Source organism: Phoenix dactylifera, chromosome 10 (genome assembly GCF_009389715.1).
Source record: "Phoenix dactylifera cultivar Barhee BC4 chromosome 10, palm_55x_up_171113_PBpolish2nd_filt_p, whole genome shotgun sequence".
NCBI lineage: Eukaryota > Viridiplantae > Streptophyta > Magnoliopsida > Arecales > Arecaceae > Phoenix > Phoenix dactylifera.
Window position 1 is genome coordinate 13,905,314 of NC_052401.1, and position 15,905 is coordinate 13,921,218.

The 15,905-nt window shown below is 39.4% G+C and overlaps 1 protein-coding gene and 1 long non-coding RNA gene across 4 annotated transcripts; both read right to left on the minus strand.

Annotated features, from left to right (window-relative positions):
• Positions 1 to 1,522: 1,522 nt before the first annotated feature.
• On the minus strand, positions 1,523 to 13,004 carry LOC120112206 (nucleosome assembly protein 1;2-like). 3 transcript variants are annotated; one of them, XM_039131039.1, is made up of 6 exons: positions 12,794 to 13,003; positions 12,525 to 12,702; positions 12,382 to 12,425; positions 11,917 to 12,109; positions 1,991 to 2,008; positions 1,523 to 1,910 (listed from the first exon to the last, which is right to left on the minus strand). In XM_039131039.1, the coding sequence occupies exons 1-6, from the start codon at positions 12,832 to 12,834 to the stop codon at positions 1,854 to 1,856; spliced, it is 531 nt and encodes a 176-aa protein (XP_038986967.1). In that variant the 5' UTR covers positions 12,835 to 13,003; the 3' UTR covers positions 1,523 to 1,853. The 3 variants fall into 3 exon arrangements, with proteins under 3 accessions (XP_038986967.1, XP_038986968.1, XP_038986966.1); XM_039131040.1 differs by lacking the exon at positions 1,991 to 2,008; XM_039131038.1 differs by having other exon boundaries at positions 1,869 to 2,008; positions 12,794 to 13,004.
• Positions 13,005 to 14,139: 1,135 nt separating this feature from the next.
• Positions 14,140 to 14,643, minus strand: LOC113463108. Its single transcript, XR_005513721.1, has 2 exons — positions 14,512 to 14,643; positions 14,140 to 14,405 (listed from the first exon to the last, which is right to left on the minus strand). It is a non-coding gene; the product is annotated as an uncharacterized LOC113463108 (long non-coding RNA).
• Positions 14,644 to 15,905: the final 1,262 nt, after the last annotated feature.

Here is a 15,905-nt window from a genome sequence, read left to right on the forward strand (position 1 = left end):
TAGGTGCACAAGAGGAATGTATAAAAATATCACTTTCTTATATCACTAATTTGAATTTATGTGTTTGTTGCATTTAAAGTATTTAATTTATTTTCTAATGAATATTTTTTAAATTGCAGGTTTCTTGATTATCAGGTCAGTCACAAAGCTGTTGCTATCATGCGCCAATTTTTCAATGGTCCGTGGTTGTCATGGAGGGAGGTCCCTACACATGCTAAAGTTGGAATGTGGAACAAATTTGAGGTGATGTAATTAATTTATATTTCTTATCATTAACTTTTGCCCTTGTTACACATGCCAATTAATAACACTACAAAAGAAAGGATATCTTCCGGCGCTTTTTTTGGTCTCTCCCGACGCTTTTAAGCGTCGGCGAATTTCCAGCCCACGCATCGCAAAGCGTGGGTCAGACGTCGGGCAGGTGGGCGTGGGTCGGGTTTAATCCGACGCGTCAAAAAAGCGTCGTCGCTCTATGCCGACGCTTTTAAGCGTCGTTCATTTTATACAAACCCGACGCTTAAAAGCGTCGGCGTACTTCAACCGACGCTTCCCACCGTATTTGTGTTGGACTATGCCGACGCTTTTAAGCGTCGTTCATTTTATACAAACCCGACGCTTAAAAGCGTCGGCATACTTCAACCACTATGCCGACGCTTAAAAGCGTCGTTCATTTTATACAAACCCGACGCTTAAAAGCGTCGGCGTACTTCAACCCACGCTTCCCACCGTATTTTGTGTTGGACTATGCCGACGCTTAAAAGCGTCGGTGTATGCTACTTGAGCGACGCAATAAAGCGTCGTTAACCATGGGTTAGAATGAGAAACTCGTTGCATGGCAGTTCTTCTTGCAGTCCTCCAGACAGGTGGGCATGCTGTATTTTCATCCAGACCAAAAAGATTTCTATAATGGTGGGAAGATTGAGAGCTCCATCAAGAGTGTTGTATGAAGATTGGCCAAGCAACTTGCAGTAACTTTTGGGGGTGGTCTCCCTTAGAATCCAAATGGCCGCGATAACATTAAATACAAAGCATTGGCAATAGCATAACATTTGGAGTAACTTGCAGTAACTTGCAGTAACTTTTGGAGAGCAGCTGAACATAACATTGGCAATAGCATGAGGTAGGCCGCGATAACGAATCTCCAAAGCATTTTTATTGGCATATTATGAGAAATGACTAATAAAAGGAAGAGAATACAGTAGATGTGCCTGGGAGGGGAGAGAATATACTGGATGTCGATTCAAGGGGCATCCATGTTTCACAGTTCACAACAAAACTATTTGAATCAATTATTCTCCGTACTATTTTTTAACAAAAAAAAAATGCATCGTCTTGTTCTTATTTTTTCCTAAAATTCAAGACAATAATACCACAGTACAAAAAGGAATTACAAAATTCTCAAGACAGAATGGATGTAGGCATTCACCATAAACCATGGATCCCTCTACAACTTTGAGAAGGAACATAAATTACAGAAGCCTCTGCAGTACATTCAGAACCATGAAAGCATACTAGCATCATATTCAAAAATCAGGAAGGCACAATAATCATTATATATAAATATAACAATTAATAGTTCATCCGGGTATACGCTAGAAAGGCAGTACAAAAATCTTCCCCGACAAAAAAGGCATACAAATAATCTAACAACCGTCTCCCGCAAGGCGAGTAAAAGAATAAACTAAAGGTAGTATAAAAATGTCGAAGACACCAAAACTTCCTCTTCCTCATATTTTCCACATAAAACAACAGCATGGAATGAGAACGCATCACTTCACTTAGCCAACACCTGAAAACAGATACTTCAACCTACACTCTAGAAAGCCCGAAAAATACTTCATTCCAGAAAAGCCTTACTGCTGCTTGCACCCCGCGGGCCGATCCCCTTGTTGACCATCCCCTCCACTCTTCTGCAGTAAGATAACCATCATTTAGAATATAGATTAAGAACTATGCAGATTAAGATCAAGTGGGTGAGTAGATATCTCACCTTCTTTGTTGTAGCTGTCTGCTTGGGACAATAAAGCAGATCAAAAGTAAGCACACCATTCTCAAATATTTCAGACCTAAAAAGAGTAAAATTTAGAAATCTCAGACACATACTGAAAGAGTAGATGCCCTATAAGCCAATCATTTGATGGGTTTCTCTTTGTAATCCTCCAAATCATGTACTTTGACACTCGATATATATCAATAAAGGCATTGTGTTTCATCATTTGCTGCTTATCTATTTTATTATTGGATGATGAACCCCATAAATTAGGACATTGGTTTTAGGGTTATGATGAGATCATACCAGTGAGACCTAAAATCCTAAAATCCTAATTTAGAATATTCCCAGTCAAATTGGTATATTGAGTCGGGGATCAATATTACCGGAAAGACTGGCACATCTTATGTATGCTCAATGTAGAGGGTGATTGATCTCACAATCACTTGTGTGAGACACTAATACAAAGATGTGGGTGCTCATTAGAGGAATGAGTTCACTGAAATGACCAGCCATGAGAACATCTTATGGATTCTTACTTAATTATCAAAAGATGGTTCTCATAGTGGGAGTTGTGCAAGTGATCCTTAGACCTGAGATCACCATGGTACCTTGTGCACTTGAAGCTATGTTTTGGTTTACCCTCATTCACGACATTGCGTTGTGTACGGGGTATTCTGGATATGGTGGATTTTGTACGAAGGTTGTGAGTAGGTCAACAAGGAATCAGTCACTTCTAGTAAGAGAAGGTAACATCCTACTTACTCTAATCTTATGATGATTCAAGAAGCCTTTGATCAAAGCAAAATGAATATTAGAAAGAGTTTCTAATGTTTCATTGTTTGAATTATCATATAAAAGATTGAGAGAGACATGAATAAGTGATTGAGTTTGATATTGATCCATACTCGAGCACTTATTCAGGATGTAGTATGACTGAGGGATTGAATTGCACAGTAACTTTCCACTGAAGGGTATGTTTGGATTTGTCCAATACATTCCTCATCTTCCGGGTAGACATGATACGTTGCTAGACGTCAATCATGTCTTGTGGGTTGATCGGATCAAAGAGTTTGATTAGATCAAAGCATCAGAAAGGTTCTGATTGCTAAGTCAGGTTTAGCACTAAATTGAACCTAAATTGGATTAGAGGTATTCTAATCAGGTTAGGTCAACTTGCACCTGCACCTACTGCTGGCTAAGATAAGGAACCCAATGGGTCACACACAAGGGAATTGATCAAGGGTCTAATTGGATTAGATCATGTTTGCAAGATGAACATGCTAGCACGTGTTGCAAACCCTAGCTCCTGATTCGAATTAAATTCGAATATGATTCTTAGATTAGGTTGATCTAATATGATTAGATCATGACCTAATATGGGTTAGCCAAGAGTTGAAACCCATTTGGCTTTAATTAGACCTGATTTGATTAGGTTTAATGTTTTCTTTAAGTTGGTTAAACCCAATTGGATTGGGTTTGATAGGGCCTTCACTTCTGGACCATTGGATCGCTTCCTGGATGAAGGATCTGGTCCACTGGTTGGCGCCTTCATCTGGACCATTGGATGGCTTCCTGGATGAAGGATCTGGTCCACTGGTTAGCGCCTGAAACTGGACCACTGGATGGCTCTCTGGATGAAAGATCTGGACCGTTGCTCAGCGCCTGAATCTGGACCACTGGATGGCTCTCTGGATGAAAGATCTGGACCGTTGCTCAGCGCCTGAATCTGGACCACTGGATGGCACCCTGGATGATGATGCCCTGATCTGGACCATTAGATGGCGCCTAGATCTGGACCATTGGCTTTGGTTCACTGCATTTGGGCCCTTGGATCATCAGGATTTAAGAGGGAGATGTGAGAAAGAAGTTGATACACCCTTCTCCTTAGCACCCCATCATGATGGGATGCATCTCTTGGCACATGCCTCATCATGATGAGGTGTGTGGATGGGATGCATCCCTTTATGATGCATCCCTCCATCTCTTATAAATAAGGAGGTGCCTTGGGGTTCTAAAGATCATCCAAGAAAAAGCCTCTCCTTCTCTCTCCCTTATCCCTTCTTTCTTACAAGCCTCTCTCTTTTGTCCTAACCCAAGACAAGAGGGTCTTCTTTAGGACAAAAAGGCTAGTGAATGTTTTAGAGGTAGAAAGGAAGAAGTGAAGGAAAATCAGCCAATTAAATCCTTTGGAAGGATTGAACAATTAGAATCAAGTTTTGGTGGAGCTAGAGTCTTGAACCCATTCCTGTGTGGATCAACATCGGAGGGTGAACATTTGGGCACCTTAGGACATCTTCAGACATATTGGATATAGCGTGATAGGTATTCTTCTATACCAAGATTATATTTTCTACATTATTTGGTTATACTATTAAGGTGATCTTGGCTTATTAGGGTTTCATATAATGGGTTTTATAAGAAAATTTTATAATCCCGTATCTTCCGCTGCGCCCTAGGGCACTGGGAAACCCTAACAGTGGTATCAGAGCCACCCTTAATCAGTTTAACCAAATGATAATACATGCTATTATCTTGATGCTATGAGATAGCTAGGTTGTTTGTATGCATGATTAGTTTATGCTATGAGATAGTGTTATATTCATGTTGTAGCACAGTATAATTGCTAGTACTAAATTATAGAATGTGCAATGAGACCAATATAGTAGTATGAAAATTTTGGGCTGACCCATTCTGGAACAATCGACTCAGTTGGTGTCTAGGAAGGAAGCCACAGGTGGTTACTTAATTAGGACCTCACTCTCTGAGTGAGGGGTGCCTCCCACCTGCTTTCCTGGCCAATTATTTGATTGTCTTTTATGGTTGAGCTTAATGTTAGTAAGATACTACTATTTGAAAGCCCTCACTAAATTCATAATTAAGTCGTAGTGTTAATTGCTTTAAGCTGAGCCATTCTGAATCAATTGACTAAGTTGGTGTCTAGGAAAGAGGCTACAGGTGGTTATTTAATTAGGACCTTACTAAGTAAGGAGAGCCTCCCATCTGCTTACCTGGCCAACTATTTGATTGACCTCTATGGAAAAGCTAATTGCTGATATAACACTATAAAGGTCCTTCCTTCATGCTTAGATATTATTATGTCAATATCTACGCTAGCTTGTTGTGATTCCCACAAGGCTAGTATTAGAGATTGATATTGTAATATCTTGGTGCATATGATGCATATGGCATATTTTAATATGTTGCCTTGTTGTGATTCCCACAAGGGCAGCATTATTCAAATATGACTGTATAAAAATGAAGGGTTTGACTTAACTAGACACAATAGTTTGTTGTGATTCCCACAAGACTATATGTGTGCTAGAGGACAGAATAAAGTTGGGAATTGCATGGGATGCAATTGGAAAGAGTTTCCTACCTTTGAACTTATAAGGGCTTGTTGTGATTCCCACAAGGTCTTTTATAAGAAATTTGGATCTCAACCCCACTAAGAAAATTAGTATTTTCTCGTTCATCATACTTGAGGGTTATGATATTCGATAAAAATAGTGGGAGTAACAATTAGATAAAAGTCCTTGTCTGATTGAATACATGTCATCATGATTGGTCTGCTTATATTAGTGTTCTTTGTAATTATAGATTAATTCTGCAAAAATGGCATCTTCACTCTCACTTAGAGGTATCTTAGATACAAACAAATTGACTGGTCCCAACTATGTGGATTGGTTGAGGAATTTAAAGATTGTTCTCACACAAGAAAAACTTTCCTACATTCTTGAAACCCCTGACCTAGGGTCAGCAGGGGAAGATGCAACTGAGGAGGAATTGGCCACATATCGTATGTGGAAAAATGACAGTTTGACTGTCAAATGTATCATGCTTGCTTCTATGAATAATGAATTGCAGAGGCAGCATGATAGCATGGATACTCACTCCATACTCCTTAACTTAAAGGAGCTATATGGTGAGCAGAGCAGAACTGCTAGATATGAGATATCTAAACAGTTGTTCCGTGCTAGAATGATCGAGGGATCATCTGTGCAAGACCACTGTTTAAAGGTTATAGACTTAATCACTCGATTAAGTCAACTTGGTTTTGCTATGGACAGTGAGCTCAGTCAGGATTTGATCCTGCAATCACTACCCGACTCATTCTCGCAGTTTGTCGTGAATTATCACATGAACAAACTGAATTCCTCCCTGCCTGAGCTTCTAAATATGCTGAAAACAGCAGAGTCTCACATCAAGAAGGACAAGGGTCCGATCCTTCTTGTTGGTGAGAGCTCAAAGAAGAAGTCGGGCAACAAGGGTTCAAAGAAAAAACTAAACCCTAAGAGTCGCATCAAAAAGAAGAAGGGAAAGAAAATCTCTGGACCCCGGTACCTGTTTCCACTGTGGCAAGACGGGGCATTGGAAAAGGAACTGCAAGAGCTTTCTTGCAAGTGTGAAGCCTGATGCAAGTGTTGCATCAAAAGGTATGTTTTTATTACATGCCAATATGACATTAAGTTCTTCTGATTCTAATTCATGGGTATTGGATACCGGTTGTGGTTCTCACATATGCAAATCTTTGCATGGACTGCAGAAAATTAGAAGACTGAAGAAAGGTGACTTCGAGCTATATGGCGCTGGAGGAGAATCCATCCAGGCTGAAGCTGTTGGCACCTACATACTGGAGCTACCCTCCGGAAAGTTCTTGAAGCTAGAAGACTGTTATTTTATGCCAAAAATCATTAGAAATGTAATTTCAATTCCTTTGTTGCTTAAGAAAGAATTCGAAATAAATGGAAAGAGCAATGGTTGCTCTATTTCTTTATCTAATGAGTATTATTGTCATGGCATTATGGAAAATGATCTTTTAGTATTATGTCTTAATAATGTTATGTTTCATATTGGCAAAGATAATAAAAGAAAAAGAGAAAATATTAATAATACCCTCCTCTGGCATTACCGATTAGGTCATATTAGTGAGACAAGGTTACATAAGTTGTATAAAGATAAATTCTTTGACCCTTATGATTTTGAATCATTAGGAACTTGTGAATCTTGTCTTATGGGTAAAATGACCAAGTCTCCATTCTCGGGACATGGAGAAAGGGCAAGTGAGTTGTTAGAACTCGTACACACTGATGTGTGCGGTCCTATGTCAACTCAAGCTAGAGATGGATACTCTTACTTCATCACATTTACTGATGACTTATCAAGGTTCGGTTTTGTGTATCTAATGAAACATAAATCCGAAGCCTTTGATAAATTTAAAGAGTATCAAAGTATGGTCGAAAAACAAACTGGAAAGTGTATTAAAATCCTTCGATCTGATCGAGGAGGAGAATACCTTTCTAGTGAATTTTTAGACTATCTTAAATTAAAGGGTATACTCTCTGAATGGACACCTCCATATACGCCACAATTAAATGGTGTAGCTGAAAGAAGGAATCGTACCTTATTAGATATGGTACGGTCCATGATGTGCTTCACAAATCTTCCAATTTCCTTCTGGGGACATGCCCTAGAAACTGCTGCATTAGTATTAAATAGAGTACCATCTAAGTCTGTATCTAGCACTCCATATGAGATATGGAAAGGAAAAAAACCTAATCTTAAGTATCTTAAGATATGGGGTTGTCATGCTTATGTCAAAAGAAATTTTGGACATAAGCTAAGTGCTAGATCGGACAAATGTATATTTGTAGGTTATCCTAAAGACAGTTTAGGATATATCTTCTATAATCCTACCGAACAAAAGGTATTTGTTGCTAGGCATGCCACTTTCTTGGAAAAAGGGTTTTTTTTAGAAAAGGGCAAGGATAGAAGAATTGAACTTGATGAAGTTCAAGACCTACAAGGTGAGACACATAATAATCCTCAACCAGATGTACCCATGGAAGAGGTACAGCCACTACACACTACTCCTTTTCGAAGGTCAGAAAGAGTGCGAAATGCACCTGAGAGGTATGGATTTATCATTGAGAATGATGAAGCCCACATCGTTGATAACGATGACCCTCTGACCTATTCGGAAGCTGTCAAGAGTAGGGACTCTGACAGATGGTTGGACGCCATGAAATCCGAGATAGATTCTATGTATACAAACCAAGTGTGGACTTTGGTTGATGCACCTGAGGGAGTGATTCCAATAGGGTGCAAATGGGTATACAAGAAGAAGATAGGAGCTGATGGCCAAGTAGAAACCTACAAGGCCAGGCTAGTGGCAAAAGGTTTCAGGCAAAAACAAGGCATTGATTATGATGAAACTTTTTCGCCAGTAGCTATGCTCAAATCTATTCGGATTATCCTTGCTATAGCTGCATACTATGATTATGAGATATGGCAGATGGATGCCAAAACCGCCTTTCTTAATGGTCACCTTGAGGAAGAGGTTTATATGACACAGCCAGAGGGATTTGTCTCAAAAGGGAGAGCAAATCAAGTATGTAGGCTTAAGAAATCCATTTATGGATTAAAGCAGGCATCTAGGAGTTGGAACATCCATTTTGATATGATAGTCAAAGAGTTTGCCTTCATTAAAAATATAGATGAACCTTGTGTGTACAAGAAGACTAATGGGAGTGCTATTGTCTTCTTGATATCATATGTGGACGATATATTGGTCATTGGAAATGATGTTCCAATGATGCAATCGGTCAAGACTTGGTTATCAAAGAAATTTTCCATGAAAGACTTGGGTGAAGCATCCTATATACTTGGTATAAGAATCTATAGAGATAGATCTAAAAGGATGCTAGGTTTGTCCCAGTCTAGGTACATTGATAATGTGCTGAAGAGGTTCAGCATGGATGGAAGTAAGAAAGGTTTCTTACCCATAGGACATGGCATACAACTCTCTAGGAAGATGTCTCCTAAGACATCTGAAGAGAGGACTAGAATGAGTTCTATTCCCTATGCTTCAGCAGTAGGATCGATCATGTATGCTATGTTATGTACCAGGCCTGATGTAGCTTATGCCTTAGGTATGGTAAGTAGATTTCAGGCAGATCCCGGGGAGGATCATTGGAAAATTGTGAAAAGCATTCTCAAATACTTGAGAAGGACTAGAGATGTTTTTCTGATTTATGGAGGATCAGAATTGAAACTAGAAGGCTATTCAGATTCTAGCTTTCAATCTGATCCAGATGATAGCAAGTCAATCTCTGGATATATCTTCACTTTGAATGGTGGAGCTGTGAGTTGGAAAAGTTCCAAACAGCAAACTGTAGCTGACTCAACCACTGAGGCAGAATACATAGCTGTTAGTGAAGCTGCTAAGGAAGCAGTCTGGATGAAGAAGTTCATCACAGAGCTGGGTGTAGTTCCTGAGATTGCCGGACCAGTCCCAGTTTATTGCGATAACACTGGAGCAGTTGCACAAGCTAAGGAACCAAGGTCTCATCATAGATCCAAGCACATTTTGAGACGCTTCCACCTTGTTCGAGAGATAATCGAAAGACAAGACGTCAAGATTGAACGAGTAGACACAAAGAACAATATAGCAGACCCATTTACTAAAGCTCTACCACAGCAGCAATTCAATCGTCACCTCGATTGTATGGGGTTAAAATATAAGGGCGATTGGCTTTAGTGCAAGTGGGAGATTGAAAGAGTAGATGCCCTATAAGCCAATCATTTGATGGGTTTCTCTTTGTAATCCTCCAAATCATGTACTTTGACACTCGATATATATCAATAAAGGCATTGTGTTTCATCATTTGCTGCTTATCTATTTTATTATTGGATGATGAACCCCATAAATTAGGACATTGGTTTTAGGGTTATGATGAGATCATACCAGTGAGACCTAAAATCCTAAAATCCTAATTTAGAATATTCCCAGTCAAATTGGTATATTGAGTCGGGGATCAATATTACCGGAAAGACTGGCACATCTTATGTATGCTCAATGTAGAGGGTGATTGATCTCACAATCACTTGTGTGAGACACTAATACAAAGATGTGGGTGCTCATTAGAGGAATGAGTTCACTGAAATGACCAGCCATGAGAACATCTTATGGATTCTTACTTAATTATCAAAAGATGGTTCTCATAGTGGGAGTTGTGCAAGTGATCCTTAGACCTGAGATCACCATGGTACCTTGTGCACTTGAAGCTATGTTTTGGTTTACCCTCATTCACGACATTGCGTTGTGTACGGGGTATTCTGGATATGGTGGATTTTGTACGAAGGTTGTGAGTAGGTCAACAAGGAATCAGTCACTTCTAGTAAGAGAAGGTAACATCCTACTTACTCTAATCTTATGATGATTCAAGAAGCCTTTGATCAAAGCAAAATGAATATTAGAAAGAGTTTCTAATGTTTCATTGTTTGAATTATCATATAAAAGATTGAGAGAGACATGAATAAGTGATTGAGTTTGATATTGATCCATACTCGAGCACTTATTCAGGATGTAGTATGACTGAGGGATTGAATTGCACAGTAACTTTCCACTGAAGGGTATGTTTGGATTTGTCCAATACATTCCTCATCTTCCGGGTAGACATGATACGTTGCTAGACGTCAATCATGTCTTGTGGGTTGATCGGATCAAAGAGTTTGATTAGATCAAAGCATCAGAAAGGTTCTGATTGCTAAGTCAGGTTTAGCACTAAATTGAACCTAAATTGGATTAGAGGTATTCTAATCAGGTTAGGTCAACTTGCACCTGCACCTACTGCTGGCTAAGATAAGGAACCCAATGGGTCACACACAAGGGAATTGATCAAGGGTCTAATTGGATTAGATCATGTTTGCAAGATGAACATGCTAGCACGTGTTGCAAACCCTAGCTCCTGATTCGAATTAAATTCGAATATGATTCTTAGATTAGGTTGATCTAATATGATTAGATCATGACCTAATATGGGTTAGCCAAGAGTTGAAACCCATTTGGCTTTAATTAGACCTGATTTGATTAGGTTTAATGTTTTCTTTAAGTTGGTTAAACCCAATTGGATTGGGTTTGATAGGGCCTTCACTTCTGGACCATTGGATCGCTTCCTGGATGAAGGATCTGGTCCACTGGTTGGCGCCTTCATCTGGACCATTGGATGGCTTCCTGGATGAAGGATCTGGTCCACTGGTTAGCGCCTGAAACTGGACCACTGGATGGCTCTCTGGATGAAAGATCTGGACCGTTGCTCAGCGCCTAAATCTGGACCACTGGATGGCTCTCTGGATGAAAGATCTGGACCGTTGCTCAGCGCCTGAATCTGGACCACTGGATGGCACCCTGGATGATGATGCCCTGATCTGGACCATTAGATGGCGCCTAGATCTGGACCATTGGCTTTGGTTCACTGCATTTGGGCCCTTGGATCATCAGGATTTAAGAGGGAGATGTGAGAAAGAAGTTGATACACCCTTCTCCTTAGCACCCCATCATGATGGGATGCATCTCTTGGCACATGCCTCATCATGATGAGGTGTGTGGATGGGATGCATCCCTTTATGATGCATCCCTCCATCTCTTATAAATAAGGAGGTGCCTTGGGGTTCTAAAGATCATCCAAGAAAAAAGCCTCTCCTTCTCTCTCCCTTATCCCTTCTTTCTTACAAGCCTCTCTCTTTTGTCCTAACCCAAGACAAGAGGGTCTTCTTTAGGACAAAAAGGCTAGTGAATGTTTTAGAGGTAGAAAGGAAGAAGTGAAGGAAAATCAGCCAATTAAATCCTTTGGAAGGATTGAACAATTAGAATCAAGTTTTGGTGGAGCTAGAGTCTTGAACCCATTCCTGTGTGGATCAACATCGGAGGGTGAACATTTGGGCACCTTAGGACATCTTCAGACATATTGGATATAGCGTGATAGGTATTCTTCTATACCAAGATTATATTTTCTACATTATTTGGTTATACTATTAAGGTGATCTTGGCTTATTAGGGTTTCATATAATGGGTTTTATAAGAAAATTTTATAATCCCGTATCTTCCGCTGCGCCCTAGGGCACTGGGAAACCCTAACACATACCTTCTTCCTGGTCTTTCCTTCCTCTTCCTCTTCTTCTTCATCATCATCTTCATCCTCCTCATCCTCTTCCTCGTCATCCTCCCCATCTTCATCTTCATCATCCTCTTCTAAGTCCTCAAAATCATCCTCCTGAACAGCCTCCCCCGTGAACCACGAAACAGCATGAGGAATAATCTTGTCTCTGATAGTGGACCTGCAGGACAATGACACCACCCACTCAGCATCATCTAGGAGCATGCATGAGCTTACACAGTAATCAGAAGGCTTATCTCAATCCTGATCTTATAGGCAAATCATTATAAGAACTAGCAACCAAAATGCCAGAGATGAGATAATCAAAAACTGCCTCTGCAAATGTTAACTTGATTTTGTTTTTTTTCCATAATCAACACCTCCCTCTAACCTGTTTTTTCTTCAACCTGCAGTAGGTTTGGTTGGCTGCTTGAGGGAGAAAAAAGGGCTTACCCAATATCATAATCTTGCTCCATCTGACTCTGTAGCTGCTCAGCCTGTTCAAAGAGGCAAAAGATAAGCCATTGTTTTAATTTGATTTAGTCCTTATAGTTTCTTATTTTTCTCCAGGAAGGCAGGTAATGATGTCAACTTACAATGTCTTCATCGATATCCTCATCATCATCAGGGACTTGAGGTGGACTAAAGAAATTGAAAAAACTCACACATTCTTCAGTTTTGGTAATGGGCTTGGCATTCTTTGAGCCCTTCTTTGGCTTCTTTTTCAGAAGCTTCTGAGTCAAGCACTTTCCTGGCAACCATTCAATTTCAGTCCTGCAACATATGAACAACGGCATGAGATTTTAAATAGAGAAGGAAAAAACTTATAAGAAAAATATTTAGCAATAAATAGAAAAGAAAATACCCTATTGCTTTCTCTAGGATCGGTTCTTCATCATCAATCATATGATACGTTTTTGTCAGGATGGCATTCTTGAAATAAGGATTAGGATCAAAGAAAAACTCAAGCTTGAAACCCTTGGGATTATCTATTCTGCACCACTTGATATCCTTTAGATACTTGAGAGCTCCCTCATCACGCTCTTGAATCTGGAATCATCATAATCCAACTTTCATAAGTCATATATCCAATTTACAAGGAATAGAAGGAACAAAAGAAATGCATCATACTCTCATGAGGAATAGAAGGAACAAAAGAACAGAGGAATATCTTCAGAGGACTACAACCAAAGGTGAACATATAAAAGCATAATCATGAAAACTAACCTTAGAAACACGTGAGCATGAAAACTGGCTGACACTCCATAACCGAATTTCACCATTGCCATCACAAGAGCAGAGGAGATCTGTCTTCTTTGGATGAAAATCAAGAGATGTCACCTGGGAGTTGTGCCCATTGAATACATGCAAACAATAACTCGGCTGCAAAACAAGCCAGAAAATTGTGTTATAAGCATCTCTTTATCAGAGAGTTGGATACTCAACAAGCATGTCAGACTAGCAGTAAAGTCAATCATGCACAAGAAAGGATGACCATCTTACTGTTCAATTATGAAGCACCATGGTTACAATTCCAAACATTATAGCAACATCTCTATCATTCTTGAATCACACATAAGTTTAGCCTGCATCTATAATACAGATTCAAAGGCCATCTAGAAAACTGAAGTCAATCAGTGAAGTAGGTTTACAAATCAAAGATTGAATACAGACTGGCACGTACACTAACCTCGATCATTACATGAATCACCTTCATTTACCACAACAGTACCATGTAAACCATATAAGAAAGTTGTATTGCAGTCAGAAAATGCCAGTTTGCAAAGTGATCATAAAGCAAATTAAACAAAATTAACCACCTAAAATATGGCATACAACTTAAATTTCTATAACTAACAAATGCATGTTTTTTAGCTGGATGATGCCAATTCAATACTTCAATCGATCAAGCAATAGTAATACGTGTTAAAAATTCTCACCCTGCAAATCCACTATGGATTAACTCAGCATTACTGGGATGCTGGAACCTGTACCAAGTAGCAGCAAATGATCCATGTCAGTCACTAATTTGCAGAGAAAAGAGCGAGAAGACTTGTCAATAGTGCAAGGGTTATACCATTATACCAGTAATGGGACCGGTCTATTGGCCCTGGAGCCCGTTAGGACCTAAAATGGAGTGGAGTGTCTAGATAGTGTTTCTTCCTTTGGCTGAGGTTGACCGAATCTGCATTATCTATCTTAAACCGATCAAACTCTACAAACTAATTGTTATACATAAGATTTTGGAAACCATGTTCCTGTCAAGTCAACATAGAACATACTAATTAAAGTCCTTTCCAAGATCTATACTTATCAAAGTTCTGGCATAATCGTATTTTGGAAATTGAGGTATGTATCAAAAAAAAAAATTTAAAACAATCTAAAAACATTCATCTCAAAATCGTAAGTACACAATCTACGATGTATCAAGAGTCGACGGCATCATCATCTCTACGAGTAGATGAAGTATCAGCAACCTACAAGAAAAAAAATACTTTAGAAACTAAAAATACGAAAGTCATCACGCTCATACAAGAATACATTATAATTATATAAAATATTCAAATATATTTAGTTATGTACCGGAGGAGCAAATCCAATAATGTGTGTTTTCCCCTTCATCATTTATAACCTGTATCCACCTTTCCAGCTTTGATGTTTTTCTCTCCTGTTTCTTAACATCTACACTTCCTGTCTTCCAATACCAATGCTCTGTAATATAAAATAGAGTACTATAGCATAAAACAGAATATCTTTTTGGATGCACTTCATTTGAAAAAAATCTATAAGAGTTTCTGAAAGTAACATTCCTTCAGCTTGCTTGGTTGATCTATGAGAAATCATATACAAGAAACCTTCTGTCTTACCCCTAATCCCCTCACAAACTCTTCAACTCAACCCCTCTCCCATCCTCATTTGCAAGTCCAGCTTTCTTTCCGACCGCCACTTCGACCCATTTGTCCCTGCCAACAAGCTCATAGAGGACCTAGACATCTATGCCTTCTCCATCTCCCTTCAAATGCATGATAATGCTCCAAACATCAAAAACCTGCAACCCACAAAAGAAACTATTCTTTCTACTCTTTCACGCTGTTCACAGCAAATTTCAGAACCTGCCAAACGCACTATGAGATGAGCCATCTCGACCAGCTTATATACCCACAAGGCGAACTCTATACTTTCGCCAACCCAACCAATAACCTGCTTCAATCTTCAACAGTACAACTCAAAATTAGAGATCTAGATCCCACAACTCAGATACCTTTTTGTGCCCTGGAATCAAACTTGAAGCCCTAACAACATCTAATGAGATCAATTTTACAGCCGGGGCGGAACATAACTTGGACTGCATCCTGCAATCAAAATTTCAGACGCATCTGCAGCTCATACACAGCCAACCAGAAAATAAATCACTCTCGGAATTGAATCGGTCTTCCCACAACCAGGGAAACGCCTCATCCGGCTCTAAACCAGAATTCGAAGGACAGGAATTTTACAAATAGAAAAGCTTAATCAATCCCTGATATGAGAACAAAAAAGGAGTAAGCTAGACCTCAAGCTCCTCACTTTTACCATATAACAAGATACATTATTTTTACTGTTCCACATAGCAGCAATTATAATCAAGATTCCCATCAGTATTCCAGGACACAAAAACTCTTACACCTATTCCCCCATATATTTCCAAAATAACTCATATTAATTTCAATGGACAAAAAATATTTGAACTACATGAATGAACAACAGGGAACCCGATACTTTCCCGATTAAAATCCTCAGAAAAACCGAGAAACATCATTTGCCTAAGAAAGAAGTGCATACCTGAGATCAGAGAAGACAACGGCTCGCGAGCTTCAAACTCGGATCTCAACGCCGTTAATCTGTTCCAAATCTTAACCCTTGTTCCCCAACAGCTCCGATGTGGTAATTAGCTTCGGAATCCAGCCACTGGTGACGCCTCTGGATCGATCCACTGT

Bases quoted from the DNA above. Each gene is read 5' to 3' on its own strand.
- LOC120112206 (XM_039131038.1), bottom strand. From the start codon at position 12,834: ATGATTGATGATGAAGAACCGATCCTAGAGAAAGCAATAGG. The intron at 12,426-12,524 runs GTAAGTTGACAT...CTCTTTGAACAG, and splicing joins AGGATATCGATGAAGACATT to GCTGAGCAGCTACAGAGTCA. The intron at 2,009-11,916 runs GTATGTGTTAGG...TGTCCCAAGCAG, and splicing joins AAGGAAAGACCAGGAAGAAG to ACAGCTACAACAAAGAAGGT.